This window comes from Pteronotus mesoamericanus, unplaced genomic scaffold (genome assembly GCF_021234165.1).
Source record: "Pteronotus mesoamericanus isolate MK-2021 breed Mesoamerican mustached bat unplaced genomic scaffold, CSHL_Meso_final scaffold_54, whole genome shotgun sequence".
Taxonomy (NCBI): domain Eukaryota; kingdom Metazoa; phylum Chordata; class Mammalia; order Chiroptera; family Mormoopidae; genus Pteronotus; species Pteronotus mesoamericanus.
In genome coordinates, this window is record NW_026555321.1 from 41301956 (window position 1) to 41324397 (window position 22442).

Sequence of the window (22442 nt, forward strand, 5' to 3'; positions counted from 1 at the left end):
AAATGTCTTTAGTGCCAGGTTGAAACACCCTGCTCTACAACACAATTTTTTTTTGGGGGGGGGGAACAAAACAAAAACAAAAAAAGTCTCCTTACTCTCATAAGTCTCCTAGAATCAATAAGATATTTCATTAGTGGAAATCATTCATATAATCTCTCTTTGGTTCTTAAATATGTGCCCTATGATCCTATCTTCCAAGATATTAGGTCTAATATTTTAGTTATTTTTAAAGCTCTAAATGAGCTTTTAATTTGTCTTGTAAATGTTCCCTTGTTAGACAAGAAATTTCTTCACAAGACATAATATAATATCTTATCAGGAAAGTTTAGGTCAGCCTCATTCATGAGAAAATGTGAAGCATCATGTCCTTTTAGAAGAACACAACTCTGTCTTATCTAAATATTGAGAGCTAAGGTCTTTCATAAAAACACTATTTATGCCCTGGCCAGTGTGGCTCAGCTGTTTGGAGTGTCACCCTGTAAACCGAAAGGTCACTGGTTCAATTCCCTGTCAGGGCACATACCTAGGTTGCAGGTTTGGTCACGGTTGGGGTATATATGAGAAGCAAATGACGTTTCTCTCTCACATTAATGATTCTCTATCCTTTTCCCTCTCTTCCCCTCTCTCTAAAATGAATATGCATATCCTTGGATGAGGATAAAAAAAAATTATTTACACTTAAAACCAGACTACTTTGATTTGAATTCTAGCTCTGTGTCACTTATTAGTTGGGTGAACTAGGGTAATTTATTTATTCTCCTATGCTTTTGTTTCCTTATCTATGAATACAGATTATAAAAAGTACCTGCCCTGTAAGTCTGTTATGGAAATTAAGTGGGCTGGTAAATGTAGAGCCCCTAGAGACATACCTGGTGCATAGTGAGAAATCAAGAAATATAAAAGGAAAAAATCTATTTGTTGTTTATCTTTCCCCACTATATATAGTCTCAATTAGAATTTTGATACTACCTATGAAAGCATTAGTTATTATAATTGGTTTGCTTTCTATATTTATCCACATCAACTATAAGGATATCAAATAATCTTATAGTCTCAAATATCACTTGTTTTTCCTCAAGTGGAAAATAATTCATTAATTATTCAGAAGGACCCTCAAGCTAGTTATTCAGAAATATATTTAAAGCATGGTATGTAAAACTTCACTATAAGTTACTAGGATATAGCATGGAACAGGGGCTAGGCTATTTAAAGTTGGAATAAACAATAAATACCAACTGTTTTCCTTCCAAGTCAATAGCTGTCTTTGGAGATTTTTTTCTAATAAAATATAATTTGTTCTTTTTTAAATCATTAGGGGTTATATCTCAGATCTGTTCTACATAGTTCCACACTAATTTTTAAATATCTGTTCCTGTATTTCTCCAAAGACATCCATCAAACTGACTTATTTCTACAGAACTATGTAATTAATATTGCAATTTTTACAAGTAACCAGGAACTATCCTGTTTAACATACCTTGATCTCTTTTTCAAATGGTTTAATGAAAGGTGAGCCTCTCATTGTCTGAGTTTTAATAATTTGATCATCAAGGAGAGTCTGAATCTCATCTACTGAAGAAAGAATGCAGACTCCAGTTTCACGATATAGACTTATATGAAAAGCAATATCATCCCAAGTTCCCATCATTGTATGCATGGCCTTCTCTAATGCAAATTCCTAAAATGGAAGAAAGGACAAAGAATGGGGTGGTGAAAAGAGAATCTTATTTACTACATTGACTTTCTCTAGTAAATTCGGTAAGTATATGTCTTAAAATAATCAGTGACTACAGTGTAATTGTCTTTAAGTTAGAAAAGTTTTAAAAACAATTTAAAAATTCCTAAGGAAAAAGTTAGTGTAGTTTTAAAAAATTCACTTGCTGTTAAAACTACTACTGTCAGTACTAAAGTAGACAACAGAATAAAACACTTCCGGGACTTCCCCTAACATAGCTTTTCTCCGGTCTATAATCTGGAGATGCTTTCTGTGTATTTCAGGAACCCTAGAGCACTATACTTATTCTGCTAGAACACACACAACATGCCACAAGCCACACACACATCTACCCAATACTCTTAATGAAAAAAATTGTATATTAAGACTAGCATATCATTCAGGCATATCAGAATGTGGTAGAATTAAGAAGAGGCCAAAGGAGCCATTTCTAGTATAGATTCAAGACAAGAAGTTAAGAGAGAAGTACACACTTCAGGAGAACTTCAAGATGGCAGAGAGTGAATGGAAGCCACACTGACCTCCTCCCAGGACCAATCTGGAATTACAACTAAATTGTGGAGAAATCACCTGAAACAAACAACTGAACAACAGCAAGAGAGGAGCCTTATAACCTCAGATAGACAGAGGAATTGGCTTTAGCACAACCTAAACTGGTAAGGAGGATGGCAGAGACTCCAGAAGGAGGGCTGGGGACCTACAGGTGGCAGCACCAGAGGGATATTTAAATGGTAAATCAGATCCCCCTGAGAAGAGCAGGGGCTGAACCATAGGCAGGGATTTCCAGCCTACAGCACCAGAACACAAGAAATACAAAGATAATAACCAGCTGTGAAAAGCAGCATGGTTGCTCGCTGGCAGAGATGGGCAGGTGGAGATGCAAAGTGCCGTTTAATGGGTCAGCGTATGAATTCTTATTTAGAGCCGCTTACCCTAGGCTCCAGCAAAAGTGGGGGTAAAGTGGGCTGGAGATGCCTGAGGAGAGACTGGGGAAGGATGCTTTAGGGAGAGAACTGAGAGAATAGCCAGTGGGATCCCATGGCTGACTCCTCCCCTATTTGGCAGCAGCCATCTGGCTAAGGCAGACCACTCCCCTGAGTAGCAACAGTGTGAGAGGACCCAATAACCCTGCCCCCAGGAGGGATTCTGCCCTTCTCTGTGGTGTCTAAACCTGACTGCCGAGTGCAGAGTGACTAGATAAACAACTGAAGGAGACAGCTACAGACAGTAGATTCCAGGAAGTCTCAAAAAGACTGCCTAAGGTCAGACAGGGTCAATTTCGGACATCATCAGAGGCAGATCCAGAAAGAAAAAACAGTGGTCCCCTACCATAGAAGTTCATACCACAAAGTCAGGAAGTCAAGAGAGATCAATTTAAGAAGCAGAAGCAAAAACGAAGTCTCACAAATAATGCAAACACAAAGAAACATCCCCCAATCAAAGGGAAAGGAGGAGTCCTGAGAAAGAGAAATAAATGAAATGGAGGCAACTATCAGATACTGAGTTCAAAACAATGGTTCTAAGGAACCTCAGTGAGCTCAGTGAACTCAGAAGAAATACAAAAAACTAAGTGGAAACTATGAGGAACTTAATGCAAACAGTATCAGCATGAAAAAGGACATAGAAACTACCAATAAGAGGCAAGAGGAACTGAAGAATACAATGTCTGAATTGAAGAACACAGCTGAAGGAATCAAAAGCAGGCTAGATGAAGCATAGGATTGAATCAGTGAGCTGGAGGATAACGTAGAAAAAAGCTACCAGAAACAGCAAGAAAATGAAAAAAGACTCAAACAGAATGAAGAGGCATTTAGGGAAATGTTGGGAACTGTCCCACCTGGTTTCAGGGACGGTAGCCTCACTGACGGGCAAGAGGACCCCAAGGCTGGAGCTAATCAAGGAGGCCTTGGGAAAACAGGCCACTGAGGAGATGAAACCTGTCCCCCTAGCAGGGGCGCAGCCCCTGCCTCCCTCACATCACCCTGCTTGGCCCTGTGATGATTGGTTGTTAATGACAGGTAAGTTCTCTCATGAGGAGAGATGACCTAAGAAAGATATCAGCCAATAAGGGCAGTGGGACAAGGACTTGGGGAACACGGATAAAGGGCAAAAAGGCCCACACCCCTTGGCTCAGCTTTGATATGGTCCAAGTCCTCATTCTATCTGAAAAAAGTCTCCTTATCTCTTGGTGGCTCAGCCCCACCCACCTGGCTCAGGCTTGAAACAATACTAAAGGCAGGTACAGCCCTAAACTGGATCAGGCAGTTCCCCGGGGACAATCAGGCCTAGAAGTAAGTTCCTCTAAGCATGCTTTGTTCTTCCCTCAAAAGCAATGATAACTGGCTTATACTGGGAAGGAGATTTACATTATTCATAGACCCTGACTTGAGGCAGATCTTTTGTGTTCTTCCAATTGTTATTCATAATCTCTATTTGTTCTATGTAAACATAGACTCCTGACATTGGTTGATGAGCTTTGCATCCATACGCCTGTGCATATGATTCTCAATAAAAGCCTTTGGACACAGGAGGGCTCAGGAGCTTCACCCTAGAAGGAGAGCCATGTCCGGTCTCCTGGCAAACAGAGAAGTGTTTGCGATGACTTGTGTAAACTACCCCCATCCATGACAACTGCGGGACAGGCTCTGCAGAATTCTGAGCCTCCCTCTCTCCTCAGCTGATTCCAGACAGTAACCTTCAGATCCTGGAGTACCTGTGCCCCCCGCTCCCTCACAACACATCGCTCACGGCGACAGGGAAATGCAGGACAACCTGAAATGTAATAATATCTGTATAATAGGGATAGCAGAAGGATAAGAAGAGGAGCAAGGGATAGAGAACCTGTCTGAAAAAAAGTAATTTAGGAAAACTTCCCTAATTGGAGGAGAGAAAAAGTCACAAGACCAGGAAGCACAGAGGATCCCATTCAAGAGGAAACCAATGAGGCTCACTCCAAGACACATCATCATTAAAATGGCAAATATCAAAGACAAACACAGAATCTTAAAGGCAACAAGAAAGAAAACCATAGTAACATACAAGGGATCCCTGATATGGCTAGCAGCTGACTTCTCAACAGAAACACTATAAGCCAGAAGTGAGTGGCAATAAATATTCCAAGTAATGAAAAGCAAAGGTCTGCAACCAAGGCTGCTCTTCCCAGCAAGTCTCACAATTAAAAAGAAGGTAAAAGAGATTCCCTCACAAAAGAAGGCTAAAAGAATACACTTCCACCAAACCAGCACTGGAAAATATGCTAAAGGGACTGCTTTAAGATAAAGAGTGAGAAAGAGTGGACCACAGGTACAAAGGGAAAAAATGAATAAGTACCTATCAATAATAACTTTAAATGTAAATTGATTAAATGTTCCAATCAAAAGACATGGGGGAGCTGAATGGATAAGAAAACATGACCAAAAGACCCACCTCAGAACAAAGGACCTACACAGACTGAAAGTAAAGGGATGGAAAAAAAATATTCCAAGCAAATGGACAGGGAAAAAAGCCAGGGGTAGCAATACTTTATCAGACAAAATAGATTTCAAAACAAAGGCCATAAAAAAACACCCGGAAGGACACTTCATAATACTCAAAGGAAGAATCAATCAAGAAGACATAAACATTGTAAACCTGTATGCACCCAACATAGGAGTGCGTAAATATATAAAGAAAACCTTGGAAGACTTCAAGAAAGATATAGACAGCAACACACCGGTAGTAGGGGATTTTAATATCCCACTGTCAACAATGGATAGATCTTCCAAACAAAACATGAACAAGGATATTGTGGAACTGAACAACGCATTGCACCAAATGTACCTAACTGGCATGTATAGAACCTTTCATCCCAAAGAAGCAAAATACACATTCTTTTCAAAAATGCATGGAACATTTGCAAAGACAGACCACAAGAGAGGATACAAAACAAGCCTCAACAAATTCAGGAAAACTGAAATCATAACAAGCATATTATGGTCGAAGCATATATTTTTTGAACCACAGGGGCTTGAAACTAGAAACTAACCTCAAGGAAACACTCAGAAACATTCAAACTCATGGAGACTGAATAGCATGCTATTACACAATGAATGGGTCAATAATGAGATCAAAGAAGAAATCAAAAAGTTTCTGGAAACAGATGAAAATGAACACACAACAGTCCAAAATCTATGGGACACAGTGAACACAGTTCTGAGAGGGAAGTTCATAGAAATACAGGCCTACCTAAAAAAGAGAGAAACATTGCAAATAAACAACCTAACCCTCCAGCTTCAAGTACTGGAGAAACAACAACAAACAAAGCCCAGAGTGGGTAAAAGGAAGGAAATAATCAAGATCAGAGCAGAAGTGAATGACATAGAGACCAAAAGAACAATTCAAAGGATCAACCAATCCAGGAGTTGGTTCATTGAAAAGATAAACAAAATCGACAAACTTTTCAGCAGACTTATCAAGAAAAAAAGGGAGAGGAACCGAATAAAGAATATCATAAATGAAAGAGGAGAAATAACAACTGATACCACAGAAATATAAAGGATTGTAAGAAATTACTATGAACAACTATATGCCAAAAAATTTGAAAACCTCAATGAAATGGACAAATTTCTAGAAAAATATAACCTTCCAACACTGAAAGAAGAAGAAGCAGAAATCCTGAACAGACTGATAACAGCTGGGGGAATTGAAGCAGTAATCAAAAAACTCCCGGCACACAAAAGCCTTGGACCAGATGGTTTCACAGGAGATTTTACAAAACATTTAAGGAAGAGCTAACCCTTGTCCATCTCATCCTATTCCAAAAAAATCCAAGAAGAGGGAAGACTCCCAAATTCTTTTTACAAGGCCAGCATCATCCTAATCCCAAAACCAGATAAAGACACAACAGAGAAAGAAAACTGTAGGCCAATATCGCTGATGAACACAGACGCTAAAATACTCAAGAAAAGATTGGCAAACCTCACATGGCAATACATTAAAGAGCTCATCCACCATGATCAACTGGGATTCATCCCAGGGATGCAAGGATGGTTCAATATTTGCAAATCAATAAACATAATCCATCACATACGCAAAAGGAAAGACAGAAACCACATGATATTAGCAATAGATTTGGAAAAAGCATTTGTTAAGGTACAGCATCCATTTATGATAAGAATACTCAGCACAGTGGGAATAAAGGGGGTATACCTCAACATAATAAAGACCATATGTCAAAAACCTACAGCCAACATCATAAATGGGCAAAAGCTAAAAGCTTTCCCTCTAAGATCAGGAACAAGACAAGGAAGTCCGCTTTCACCACTTCTATTCAACATAGTATTGGAAGTCCTAGCCACAGCGATCAGACAAGAAAAAGAAATAAAAAGCATCAAAATTGGAATGGAAGAAGTAAAACTATCATTGTTTGCAGATGACATGATAGCATACATAGAAAACCCTGTAGACTCCACCAAAAAAAACCACTCGACCTAGTAAGTGAATTTGGCAAAACAGTGGGATACAACGTCGATATTCAGAAATTGAAGGCATTTTTGTACACCAACAACGAAATATCAGAAGCAGATGTCAGGGGGGGGAAATCCCCTTTGCTATAGCAACAAGAAAAATAAAGTATCTAGGAATACACTTAACCAAGCAGGTAAAAAACCTGTACACAGAAAACTATACAACACTGAAGAAAGAAATATATTTGCCAATGATGCCTCAGACAGGAGTTCAGTCTCCAAAATATATGAAGAACTCACACGACTCCACTCCAGGAAGACAAACAATCCAATTAAAACATCAGCAAAGGACCTGAACAGACACTTCTCCAAGGAGGACGTACCCAGGGCCCAGAGACACATGAAAGGATGCTCAGCATCACTAGCCATCAGAGAGATGCAAATTAAAACCACAATTAGATACCACTTCACACCTGTCAGAATGGCCATCATAACCAAATCAACAAAGGGCAAGTGCCGGCGAGGCTGTGGAGAAAAGGGAACCTTAGTACACTCTTGATGGGAATGCAGACTGGTGCAGCCACTGTGGAAAACAGTTTGGAATTTCCTCAAAAAGCTAAAAATGGAACTGCCTTTTGACCCAGCAATTCCACTGCTGCAGTTATACCCTAAGAACCCCAAGACACCAATTCAAAAGAACCTATGCCCCCCGATGTTCATAGCAGCACAATTTACAATAGCCAGGTGCTGGAAGCAACCTAAGTGCCCATCAGAAATGAGTGAATCAAAAAACTATGGTCCATTTACACAATGGAATACTAAACAGCGAAAGAAAGAAAGAGCTACTACCCTTCGTGACAGCATGGATGGAACTGGAGAGCATTATGCTAAGTGAAATAAGCCAGGAGGTGAAAGACAAATACCATATGATCTCATATGGTATTTCCCCCTGTAAGGGGAACCTAATCAACAAAACAAATGAGCAAGGGAAATACAACCAGCAACATTGAGAGAAAAAAGAAACCGCCAATAACAAGAGGGAAGGGGGGAGGCGGGTAACAGGGAAAAGAAGGGGAAGGGTAAAATCAAGGAACAAGTATAAAGGACCCATGGAGAAAGCCAAAGTGGGGAAGGATTGAGGGTGGGAGGTGGGGGTGGGTGGGGCAGGGGAAAGTGGTGGTGGGAAAATGGAGACAAATGCATTTGAACAATAAAAAAAAATTTTTTTTAATTAAAAAGAAGAAGTACATCCTTGGGAAGGTGGGGAAGAATGGTATTGTAACTCTTTCCCCCAATTCCTCCCACTGCTATCCAGTACTATACATTCAACCACAACAGAACTATAATTATTTGATTAACATACTCATTAAGTAGAGTATTTCAGTTGATTATCATATTTACCTTGCTTGCACCTGCACTTATCACTTCAAATTTTTCCAAGTATGGTGTAAGGTTTAATTTTAGAACTTTTCTCAGTGTAGTTCCAGAATCTGGAGTCAAGTCATAGCCCACAATTTCTGATATCTGCTTCCAGTGACGTGCTCTCATTCCTGGATTACATAGGATGGAGACAGTAGGAATATATTCCTAATGGTAAAAATATAAACAATAATGAGTCATTCCTTTGACTTCCATATACATACACTTAAAATTAATATATATTGGGGGAGCTGAACCTGGCGGTTGCAGTAGTAGCTGGCATAGGTTTGGTGTGATGGTGACACTATCCTGTATCTGAGGAGGTCTCTACCAAGATTCAGCACTTTCATCTCCCTCCTGATGTGTCCACATCAGGGTATCCCATTTTCCCCCCAGTTCCCCCAAAACACATCTCTCCTGTCTCGTCCCAGATGCACAGTTTTGGTCTAATATTACATCCTTACCCCTAGTATTCCTTATTTCAATTTGACATTGTGGCTATTCTTGTGCTGTGTGTTGGTTGTCCCATGCTGGGAGAGCAAGGGCGCAAGATGCTAGGGAGACAGACCCCTGCCACAGGCTATGAGTGGGGGTCTGAGCTGGTCCAAGCATCTTGACATGCTTCTCATTGCTACTGACAGAAATGTGGCCAGGATTAAGCAGCAGTTGTATCCCCTTGGCAGCTCTGCTGCAGCAGGAGACCTGACTGGGACCTGGATTTCCCCTCATCACTTGCCTCCCCAATCAGAAACTCAAGTCCAACAGCCTTAGGCTCTAGAGACTCCTATTGTCCCCGAGAGGCTGAATTGGGCTGAGGCCCATAGGGCATCTTCTCTCAGGGATGAAGTTACTATTCTCAGATCCCAGCTTCAATCCCAGACTCAGGTGACTGAGGCACTAAGGCAAACTGTGTAGGGCCTGCTGAAGAGCAAGAGCAGCAGAAGTACCAAATTTGTGCCCTCGAAGCATGACTAAGTTGCTACAGGGGGGCCTGGAGTGGAAGGTTCTTCTCCTGGAGCAACACCTGGACAGGCTGAGAAGTGATCTGCAGCACCTTTGGAGCCAGGTGCAGGAATAGGCCCAAGCCCAAATACAAGTAGGATCACAAAACTAGTGTTACCAGTGGCCTTCACCAAGAGCTGCAGAACAAGAGACAACTGCTGTGAGATGAGTCAGAGATTCTGAGGGAGGAACTGAAGTTGGTGCAGGACCAGCTCACCCAGCCTCAGTAGTGGATGCTGAAACAGATGGTCGAGGGGCGGCAAGCTCAGGCCCACAGGTGGAAGATGTTGGAACAGCTGCAGAGTGGCCAGGACAGCAAGGAGGCTGCTAGGACAGACGCGCAGGATGCCCGGTGGGACCATGATCACCTCAGGACTTCCAAGCATGTCCTCCAGTCTAAGCTACCCCTGGCTCCCACCTTTGCCATATCTCTTCCTTCATCTAGCTTCAAAGCCAGTCATCAGAACAGTAACAGTAGCTGGAAACTTTTAAGGAAGCTAGATCTCCAGAAGAGCATCTTTTCTAACCTGGAACCCAGCAACTTTCAGCTCCAGGCCTAGAGCCTTGAGGAGTAGGACCTGTCCTTTAATGGCCTCAAGATACTCTTGAATGACCTGTACAGACTTGTAAGGGTAGGAAGATAAAAACTTTTTTGCTTACCTTCCCCTACAAGGCCCTATTTCTGGGCTCCCTGCCCCTTCCCTCTTGATCCAGCTGTTATCTGCCCTCCCGACTAAGGCTTGTCACTGCCTGCCCACCTGCCCACCAACTGCAATAAAATGGCTTAACCTTCAAAAAATTATTTAACATATTTAATGAGTATAATCAAAATCCCAATTAGATTTGGAGGGGGGAGACAAACTAGCAAAATTATTCTGAAGTTCATCTGTACAAATAAACATGTACAAATAGCTAGGAAAATTATAAGAGTGAAAAAAAGAGGGGTAAATGTTCTATAAGACATTGAAGTATATGATAAAACTATGGTAATTAAAATTGTTGCATTATTATAGAAATACAAAGTTGTTGTACATGTTATATGTAGAAATATATAGTATAAAATAACATAACATAAACACAATTGAAAGGGGAAATGTCATGTATAATAGCATCAAGAAGTATAAAAGAAGTACAAGACCTGTATACTGATAATTACAAACAATTGTTAGAAGAAATTAAAGAAACCTAAATAAATGGAAAGCCAGCCCATGTCCATATATTGGAAGAATTAATAGTGTTGTGGGTTTTTTTTTGTTTTTGGTGGGTTTGTTTGTTTGTTTGTTTTAGGCCAGTGCTCAATCCACAGAGCCACATCAGGCAGGGCAATATGACAAACTTTTAAGTCAAAGGGCCTACAAAAAATTTTTTTTTAATCTTAAGAAAGAAAATGAGGGTAGTGGTTGTCTCTGAAGGGAGGGAGGGTTACATAATGAGTTTTAGATGCCTCATTAACTTATATTTCTCAAGTTTACAGAAGAGAAAGAGGAGGAAGAAGAGAGAGGTGTTTGTTAAGAGGATTTACTTTATGTATATGTATATATTTTATTGATTATGCTATTACAGTTGTCCCATTATTTTCCCCCCCTTTATTCCCTTTTGCCCGGCACCCCCCTCCCACCAGCATTCCCCACCCCTTACTTCATGTCCATGGGTCATATGTGTAAGTTAATTGACTTCTCCATTTCCTATATTCTTAACTTCCCCCTGTATATTTTGTACCTATTATTTATGCTTCTTATCCCCTGTACCTTTGCTACCATTCTACCCTTTCCCCTCTGATTTCGATTTCTGTGATTCTGTTTCTGCTCTAGTTGTTTGTTTAGTTTGTCTTTGTTTTTGCTTTTTATGTTCAGTTGTTGGTAGTTATGAGTTTGTTGTCATTTTACTATTCATAGTTCTTGATCCTCTTCTTTTTCTTAAATAAGTCCCTTTAACCCTTCATATAATAAGGACTTGGTGATGATGAACTCCTTTAAATTTACTTTATCTAGGAAGCACTTTATCTGCCCTTCCATTATAAATGATAGCTGTGCCGGATAGAGTAATCTTGGATGTAGGTCCTTGCCTTTCATGACTTTGAATACTTCTTTCCAGCCCCTTCTTCCCTGTAAGGCTTCTCTTGAGAAAGCTGATAGTCTTATGGGAACTCCTTTGTAGGTAACTGTCTCCTTTCCTCTTGCCGTTTTTAAGATTTTCTCCTTATCTTTAATTTTGGGTAATGTACTTATGATGTCCCTTGGTGTGTGCTTCCTTGGATCCAGCTTCTTTGGGATTCTCTGAGCTACCTGGATCTCCTAGAAGTCTATTTCCTTGGCTAGATTGGGGGAGTTTTCCTCCATTATTTTTTAAAATAAGTTTTCAATTTCTTGCTCTTCCCACTCTCCTTTTGGCACCCCTATGATTCAGATGTTGGAACGTCCAAAGTTATCCCAGAGGTTCCTAAGCCTCTCCTCTTTTTTCTGAGTTCTTGTTTCTTGATTCTGTTCTGGTTGAATGTTTATTTCCTCCTTCTGCTCCAAACCATTGATTTGAATTCTGGTTTCCTTCCCTTCACTGTTGGTTCCCTGTATATTTTTCTTCACTTCACTTTGCATAGCCTTCGCTTTTTCCTCCATTTTGTGACCATACTCAACCATTTCTGTGGGCACCCTGATTACCAGTGTTTTGAACTGTGTGTCTCTGCTAAGCTTGCTATCTCTTCATCACTTTGATTCTATTTTTGGAGCTTTGATCTGTTCTTTCATTTGGGCTTTTTTTTTTTTTTTTTTTTTGGTCTCAGGGTGCTTGTTCCATTGGATGGGGTGGAGCCTTAGGTATTTGCCAGGGTGGGGCAACCCAGGTCACTGTGTTGTGATGTTGTATGTGGGGAAGGGGTCTGAGAGGAAACAATGACACTTGCTCAGCTCTCTGCCAGGTCTCAATCACTTCTGCCACTACCCACAAGCAAATTGGGCCCTTTTGTTGCTGATTCCTGGGTGGGTGGGTTTGTGTATGTTCTAGGACCCTGTGGGTCTATCCAACAAAGTTTCTTGTGAGTTTGGGAATTTCTCCCACTGCTCATCCCCCACAGGTTTTTACAGCCAGAAGTTTTGACGCTTTTTTTTCCCACACTGGAACCCTGGGTTGTGCAATCTGTCTCATTCCCCAGTTGTTCCTCCTGGTACATCCACGTGCAAAGTGGGACCTGGTCTACTGGCCACTGCCTCGTCTGCATGGTCCTCCAGCCTCCACCTTGCCATGATCCTCTCTGCTCTGGCTGCCCATCTCTGCACACACCCCCCTCCACTGGTCTGGATAAATGCTTCTTTTACTTCTTGGTTGTCGGACATCTATACAGTTCAATTCTCTTGCAGTTCTGGTTATTTTTTTTTTAATTTGTTGTTGTCCTTCTTTTGGTTGTGCAAGGAGCCAAAGTGTATCTACCTATACCTCCATCTTGGCCAGGAGTAGAATTAATATTGTTAAGATGGCAATGCTTCCGAATCAATCTACAGATTCAATGCAATCCCTATCAAAATCCCAGGTTCCTTTTTTTAAGGTTTAAAATGTATTTTAACAAATTGATTCTACATTACTGCTCCATTTCTCAGAAAAACTTCACAGGTATCAGAGAGAAATAAAAGAGTTTTAAAAATGCACTAAAAAAATGCATAACATAACTACCTATTAAAGGCACAACTAAGAGCTACTGTCAGATCTCCAGCATACAGCAACCCTGTTTCCAAGACTGTATTGGGCCTATCAAGAAAAACTATGAATAGCAATATCATGATACAAAAGTGACATTCCTGGGTTGTACTTAATGAAGAAAAAGGCTGACAACTCCAGAAATACATCAAGAGTTTATTAAGGGACCCTATGGACAGAAGCAATAGCAAAACAGTAGATCCCTACACCCTAAAGGGGATAAGTCTTGTTGTATATAGCCAAATGGTGTTGGCTAATACAGGTGGCTTATAGCCAAGTGGCATGGGCTAACATAGGTGGCTTATAGCCACTTGGCACAGATTTGTTAAGAGCTGCATAATCCAAAGCAGTAAACAATTTAATGGCCTCACTTACCTATGCAAGAACATTCCTTTCAGATAATACCGGCCCAAGCCTCCAGGGATTAACTGGATGTCAGCTTGCTTTGTAAAATGGTCATATTAAATACCAGGAATCATTTGCCTAACAATACAATAGAACCTTGTGTATGTTGTCTGTGAATTCTATGGACATTTGCTTGAATTCATACCTGGGAGTGAATGGAACACAGGGTCATTAAGTGATGTTTGATTTTTGTGGTATTTGTGTCAGTGTCTCTAAGTTTGGGGGAGGGGGATGGGTTATAAAAATGAGAAAGAAGATCGAAAAAGGCAGACAAGGAATGAAATGATCAAGATTAATGGGACTCTAGATCAAGATTAATCTAGATTAATGGGAAATGATCAAGATTAATGGGATCCATGTTGCCATGGTTCTCTGCAGGCCCTCAACAATCATATGAGATTTCAAGAATGCATTATACAGATTTGTTTAGTTAAACAATATACCATATAGAGGATTTGTTAAAAACCAACCCTTCATCACCCTTTGCTTCCAGCATATTCCCTAGAGAAGTACAGGCAGGGGCGACCTAACTACTGGGAAGAACCTCTAACACTTCCAGTACAGAATTATGGTTAGTTCAGAAAGAACCCTTCTTTTAGAATTTTTGGAAACTAGGCACTATAATTTTACAATGATCAGCAGCATATGGTTGGAACAAATGCAGCTTCAGGAGCTGCAGGATTGAGTGCAGCAAGGGTTCCACCAATCGCCTCAATTCCTTCTATTGTACCAGGTTGGCCAAAGCTGTTAATGAGGTAAACCCCCAGATTCCATCTAGCATCACCATGGCAGGTCCTGGTGGAGCTGAGGTACCAACTACCACAGAAGTATAGTATCGTGCCTCTGTTCTTTATGCCTATAGCACCTACTACCATCAACATCTGGCCCATCTATACCTCTCATGTGAGAGAAGGTTCCCTTGAATCCTTCCTGTTGTCACTGCATCATTTTTTCCTGTTGCTACTGCATCTCCTTTTCACAGCGCCTATGGTCCTTTCCTGCCTGGGCTCTAGTTGCTTCTGTTTTTTCATATCTTGGTAATGTAGCTTTTTCATCCTCCAAAGTTCTTGAAGCTTCATCAAATCCTGTCTCATTATCATGATCTGGTGCTCATGGTGGGCATCCTCTATCTCCATCTCAGTTTCTCATGAGTTTCCTTGATGTAGAGGTCCACTTGGTCCTGCTGTTGCTTCGGCATCTCAATGACTGCCTTCCAGCACATGGCATACTCATGTTCAAAAGCACACATCTGTGCAAATCTGGATAGCTGTTCTTGTTCCTTGTGAACTTGCCAGCTCTTTATACCAACCAGCTTCTCTGGCACTCCCTCTTCATCCTCTAACTGGTCATGGGCTCCACAGTTACAGGCCAATGTAATGTTTTTGGTGGGAAGAAGCCTTCACTGCATCTGTCCAGACTTTCTGAGCAGCTGGCTTCCTCAAGAACTCAACAATCCTTTTTCCTGAGGGCCTTCCTCAGTCATCCACAGTGAGTATAATACTCTCTATCTGGCCAAACACATAAAAGGCTTCCTTCAGCAGCATGTTGGACCCATACTGAAAAAGTATTTGGAACATGAGAAATGCACTATGATATGCCAAGCACACATAAAGCTGCATTCTATGAAGTGTCATGTTGTCTGTCAAGCTCCACTTTGGCAACTTCTGCAAGGGTTTGTGTTTCAAAGCAAATAAAGTTAAAGCCCTTGTCCTTATGAATGAATACTCTGTCCATCTTCCCATATTTCTCAAATAGTTTCCTCATTTCCTCTTTAGTGATGTCAGGAGGAAGCTTGCACACAAAGAGATGGCTACATTGGATGAAAGTCTTCTCTCCTGGGTTACTAAAATTCTTCAGGTCAACAATCAAGCCCTCGTTTTGGCTGCTGGTATGTTTCTCATTGGCAAGTATTGGAAGAAGCAGTGGCTTCTGCTGTTGCTGCTACTGGTGATTTTGATGATGCTTCCTTGGAGTATGGTTATGCTTCTCCAGATTAAAGATTTCATTGCTCTGCATTGAAACTATTCTCTCCTCAGAATAAAGGTGACATTACATGGCCTCTACCATCTCCCTCAGCTGACTATTTTTTACACAAATTGATAAGCTTATCATAAAATTCATATGAAAATACAAGGAATACAGAATAGCCTAGACAATCTTGGAAAAGAAGAATAAAGTTAGAGGACTCATACTTACAAATTTCAAAGCACGTTACAAGGCTGTAGTAATTGAGGCAGTCTGGCACTAACATAAAGACAGACATACAAATAAATGAAGTAGAATCAAGAGTCCATAAATAAACCCTTACATATACAGTCAACTGATTTTCAAAAAAAGTACCAATAAAATTCAATGGGAAAGAATAGTCTTTTAAACAAATGGTATTGGAACAGCCAGATTTCCACATATCCTAATCCTTGCCTCACATCACCTACAAAAAAATTAAATCAAAATGGGTCAAAGACCCTGGCCAGTGTGGCTCAGTTCTTTGGAGTGTCATCTTATGGACTGAGAGGTCTCAGGTTCGATTCCCAGTCAGGGCACATACCCAGTTTGTGGGTTCAATCTTTGATCAGGGTGCATATAAGAGGGCAACCAATTGATGTTACTTCCTCACGTCAGTATTTCTCTCTCTCTCTTTCCCTGCCTCTCTCTCTAGAAGCAATGAAAAAATGTCCTCAGGTGAGGGGGAAAAATGGATCAAAGACCTAAATGTAAGAATTAAGAATAAAAAATTCTTAGAAGAAAAATATGTGCAAATTATCATGGATTTAACAGTAATTTTCAGATATGACACAAAATCATAAGCAACAAAAAAAAATAGGTAAGTGACAGGTCAAAATTTAAAACTGTTCTTTAAAACACACCATCAAAAAAATTAAAATATAATCCATAGAATAAATGGTAAAATTTTGTAAATTATCTATCTAATTAGGGACTTGTGTTGAGAATATATAAAAAGTCTACAATTAAATAATGAGGCAAAAACATCTAATTTAAAAATGGACAAAGGAATCAGACAGATATTTTTCAAAAAAAAACAAACAAATGGCCAATAAGCACCTGGAAAGATGCATAACATCATTAGTCATCAGGCTAATGCAAACAAAAAACCACAATAAGATACCACTTAACACCCACTGGGATTGCAAAAAATATGGACAATAACAAGTATTGACAAGAATGTTTACAAATTGGAATACTCCCACCATGCATTGCTAGTGGAAATGTATTAGAGTGCAGCCACTTCGGAACAGTCTGGCAGTACCACCAAAAGTAAAAAAATAGAATTACATGCCCCTGCAATTCCATTTCAAGGAATATATCCAATAAAAGTGAAACAAAGGCCCAAAGCACACCTCAGAACAAAAGATTTACAGAGGCTGAAAGTGAAGGGATGGAAAAGTATGTCATGCAAATGCAGGCAAAAAAGAAAAGCTGAGGTAAGCGATATCTACATCTGACAAAATAGACTTCAAAACAATGGCCATAACAAAAGGCAAATAAGGTTACTACATAATACTAAAGGGATTGATCCAAGAAGAGGAAATAACTTCTGTAAACACACCCCATATATGAGCACCTAAATATATGAAGAAAATCTTGGTGTACTTTAAGGAAGAGAGTGACAGCAATACATCTATAGTAGGGGATTTTAACACACCAGTGTGACCAACTGATGGATAATCCAGACAAAAACACAACAAGGAAACAGTGACCTTAAGTGACACATTAGAATGAATGAATTTAATTGATATTTACAGAATATTTCATTCAAGAGCAGCAGAATACACATTATTCTGAAGTGTACATGGATCATTCTCAAAGACAGACCATATGTTAGGACACAAAATAACTTTGAAAAAAATACTTCAAATAATATGAAGCATTCTTTTTAATCACAATGGCATAAAACTAGAAAGCAATCTCAATTAAAAAACTCAGATTAGACCAGTGGAACAGAACAGAAAGCCCAGAAATAAGCCCAGGTCTCTATGGACATCTAATATTCGACAAAGGGGGCAGAAGCATAAAATGGAGCAATAACAGCCTCTTCAACAAATGGTGTTGGGAGAGCTGGACCGCTACATGCAAAAAATTGAAATTGGATCATCAGCTGACACCATACACAAAAATAAACTCAAGATGGATAAAAGGCTTAAATATAAGTCGCAACACCATCAAAGTCCTCGAGGAGAACATTGGCAGGAAACTCTCAGATATCCCACGCAGCAATTTTTTCACCAATATGTCTCCGAAAGCAAGGGACATAAAGGAAACAATAAACAAGTGGGACCTCATCAAAATAAGAAGCTTCTGCACGGCGAAAGAAAACATCAGCAAAATGAAAAGGGAGCCAACCGTATGGGAAAATATATTTGCTAATGATACATCAGATAGAGGTTTGATCTCCAAGATATATAAAGAACTCACTCGACTCCACTCCAAGAAGGCAAACGATCCAATCAAAAAATGGGCAAAGGACCTGGGCAGATGCTTTTCTAAGGAGGAGATACAGAGGGCCCAGAGGCATTTGAAAGGATGCTCAGCATCACTAGCCATCAGAGAAATGCAGATCAAAACCACCATGAGGTACCACCTCACACCGGTCAGAATGGCCATCATAAAGAGACCCACAAACAACAGGTGCTGGTGAGGCTGTGGAGAAAAGGGAACCCTAGTACACTGTTGGTGGGAATGCAGACTGGTGCAGCCACTATGGAAAGCAGTGTGGAATTTCCTCAGAAAGCTGAAAATGGAACTGCCTTTTGATCCAGCGATTCCCCTGCTGGGACTATACCCTGAGAACACCAAAACGCCAATACAAAAGAACCTATGCACCCCAATGTTCATAGCAGCACAATTTACAATAGCCAAGTCTTGGAAGCAACCTAAATGCCCATCAGTAGATGATTGGATCAAAAAATAATGGTACATATACACAATGGAATACTACGCAGCAGAAAGAAAAAAGAACTACTAAACTTCGCGACAGCATGGATGGAACTGGAGAGCATCATGCTAAGCGAAATAAGCCAGGGGGCGAAAGACAAATACCATATGATCTCACCTATAAGTGGAACCTAACCAACAATGCAAAGATGCAAGGAAAATATGACCAGCAACACTGAAAGGAAAAGAAATCAACAGAGACAAGAGGGAAGGGGCGGGGGGCAGGGAAAGAGAAGGGAAGGGGAAAGTCAAGGAACATATAGCAAGGACTCATGGACAAAACCAAAGGGGAAGAGCTGAGGGAGGGAAGGAGGGAGGGGGCAAGGGAAAGAGGTGGGGGGGAGGCAGAGACAAATGTATTTAAAAAGTAAATAAACTAAAAAGAACTCAAAATATTCATATACAAGGAGCCTAAATAGCATGTTATTAAATAATTAATGGATTATCATTGATATCAAGGAAGAAATGAAGAATTACCTGGGAACAAATGAAAATGAACACACAACAACCCAAATCCTATGGAACACAGCAAGAGCAGTCCTGAGAGGAAGTTCATAGTACTGCAGGCCTACCTCAAGAAGCAAGAAAAATCTCCAATAAACAATCTAAACCCTACACCTAAAAGAGCTAGAAAAACAACAGCAAACAAAGCTCAGAGTGAGTAGAGAGAAGGAAATAATCAACATCACAGTGGAAATAAGTGGCATAGAGACTAAAAAACAACTGGAAAGGTCAGTGAATCCAGGACCTGGTTCTTTGAAAAGATAAACAAAATTGATGAACCTTGAACCAGATTCATCAAGAAAAAAAGAGAGGACCCAAATAAATAATGAAATGAAAGAGGAAAAGTAACAACTGATATCACAGAAATACAAAGGATTGTAAGAAAATACTATGAACAACTATGCCAAGAAAGTAGATAACCTGGGTGAAATGGATAAATCCTAGAACCATACATTTTCCAAAACTGAATGAGGAAGAAACAGAAAACCTAAACAGTCCAATAACAACTAATGAAATTGAGGCAGTAATCAAAAAAAAAATTCGCAGCAAACAAAAATCCTGGACCAGATGGCTTCAGAGGCAAATGATCACCAATCATTTAAAGAAGAACCAACACCTATCCTTCTAACTATTCCAAAAAATTCAAAAGGAGGAAAGGCTGACAAGCTCTTTTTATAAGGCTGGTATTATCCTAATTACAAAATCAGATAAAGACACAACAAAGAAAAAAAATTATAGGCTAATATCCCTGATTAACATAGATGCTAAAATTCTCAACAAAATATTAGCAAACTGGATCCAGCAGTACAAAAAATAATAATACACCATGATCAAGTGGGATTTACCCCAGGGATGAAAAGTTGGTACAGTATTTGCAAATCAATAAATGTGATACATCACATAAATACATGAATATATCAATAGATACAGAAAAAGCATTTGATAAAATCCAGCACCCATTTATGATAAAAATTCTCAGTGAAGTAGGAATAGAGGGATCATGCCTCAACATTATAAAGGCTTTGCATGAAAAACCTATGGCCAACAACACACTCAATAGGCAAAAACTAAAAACATTTCCCTTAAGATCAGGAACAAGACAGGGATGTCCACTTTCACTACTCTATTTCAACATAGTACTGAAAGTCCTAGACACAGAGATCAGATCAGAAGAAAAAATAAAAGGCATCTAAATTGGAAAGGAGGAAGTAAACCTGTCATTCTCAAACAACATGACATTATTGTACATGGAAAACCCTATGCACTCCACCAAAAAACTATGTGACCTAATGAATGAATTCAGCAAAGTAGCAGTATACAAATTCAATACTCAAAATTGATGGCACTTTTTATACACCAATAATGAACTATCAGAAAGAGAAACTAAGAAAACAATGCCATTTACTATTGCACAAAAAAATAAATAAGGTACATAGGAATAAATTTAACCAAAGAGATAAAAGATCTGTACTTGGAAAACTATAGGACACTAAAGAAAGAAGTTGAGGAAGGTACAAATAAGTGAAAGCATATACCATATTCACAGATTGAGAGATTTAACATTATTAAAATGTCCATACTACTCAAAGCATCCTATAGAGTTAACACCATTCCTATTAAGATACCAATGGCATATTTCACAGATCTAGGACAAACATCCCAAAACCGTATATGTAGTCAAGAAAGAGCCTGAATAGCCTCAGCAATCATGAGAAGAAGAACAAAGTAGAGGGATCATAATACGATATCAAACTATATAATTAGGCCACTATAATCAAAACAGTCTCATACTGGCATGAGAACACATATAAATCAATGGAACAGAACAGAGAGCCTGACATAAACCCATGCCTTTATGGTCAATATTTGACAAAGGAGGCAAGAGTATACAATGTAGTGGAAAGACAGTCTATTAAATAAATGGTATTAGAAGAATTGGACTGGTACATGCAAAAAAGAAAAATGAAACTAGACCACCAACTAACACCATATACAAGAATAAACTCAAAATGCATGACAGGCTTATACATAAGTTGTGATACCATAAAAATCCTAAAGGTAAACACAGGTAGTAAAATTTCAGATATCCCACATGGCAACTGTTTTTGCTGATATATCTCCTAGGGCAAAGGAAACAAAGGAAAAAGTAAACAAATGGGACTACATCAAATTAAAAATTTTCTGCATAGCTTAAGAAACCAGTATCAAAATGAAAAGGGAACTGACCATATGGGAGAATACATTTGTCAATGATACATCGGACAAAAGTTTAATTTCCAAAACATATAAAAAACTTATATGACTCAATACCAGGAAGACAGCCCAATTAAAAAATGGGCAAAGGACCTGAATGTCTATTCCAAGGAGGACATACAGTTGGCCCATAGACATTTGAAAAAATGCTCAACATCATTAGCCACTAGAGAGATACAAATTAAAACCAAAATGAGATATCACCTCACACCTGCCAAAATGACCATAATTAATAAATTAACAATCAACAAGTGCTGACAAGGATGTGGAGAAAAGGGAACCCTTCATGGGAATGCATATTGGTTTAGCAGCTGTGGAAAACAGTATGGAATTTCCTCAAAAAATTAAAAATGAAACTGCTTTTTGACCCAGAAATTCCACTTCTGGGAATATATCCAAAGAATCTCAAAACACCAATTCAAAAAAAATGCACCCCTATGTTTATAGCAGCATTATTTATACCAGCCAAAATCTGGTAACAGCCTAAGTGCCCATCAGTAGATGAATGGATAAAAAAAAAAAAACGCTGTGGTACATTTATACAATGGAATATTACTCAGCAGTAAAAAAGAAGGAATTCTTACCTTTTGCAACAGCATGGATGAAAACGGAGACTATTATGCTAAGTGAAATAAGCCAGTCATTCAAAGACAAATACCATATGATGTCACTTATATGTGGAATCTAATGAATAAAATAAACTAATGAGCGAAACAGAATCATAGGCATAGGAACATGGAACAGACAGACAGCTGTAAGAGGAAAAGCATGCGAGGAGTGGTTAAAAGAAGGTGAAGCAATTAGCCAAAGAACATACTCATATATGCATGACCGACCCATGGACATGGACAATGGTGTGGAGATTGCCTGAAGGAGTATGAGGGAGCAAGGTAGAGAGGGACAAAAGGGGAAAATTGGGACAACTGTAATAGTATAAACAATAAAATATTTACAAAATATAGAAACATGTGCCCACATGAAAACTTGTACATGAATATTCAAAGCAGCATTATTCACAATAGCTAAAAAAAAAAAAACAT

General features: G+C 39.4%; 1 protein-coding gene across 1 annotated transcript in view; it reads right to left on the minus strand.

The window, feature by feature from the left end:
* The window catches only part of DNAH12 (dynein axonemal heavy chain 12), a 230243-nt gene that overhangs the window by 148402 nt on the left and 59399 nt on the right, over positions 1-22442 (minus strand). Inside the window, exons 17-18 of the mRNA XM_054561819.1 lie at positions 8581-8766; positions 1478-1678 (exon numbers count right to left, since the gene is read on the minus strand). Coding sequence (XP_054417794.1) covers positions 1478-1678; positions 8581-8766 — 387 coding nt within the window. The remainder of the gene's footprint in view (positions 1-1477; positions 1679-8580; positions 8767-22442) is intronic.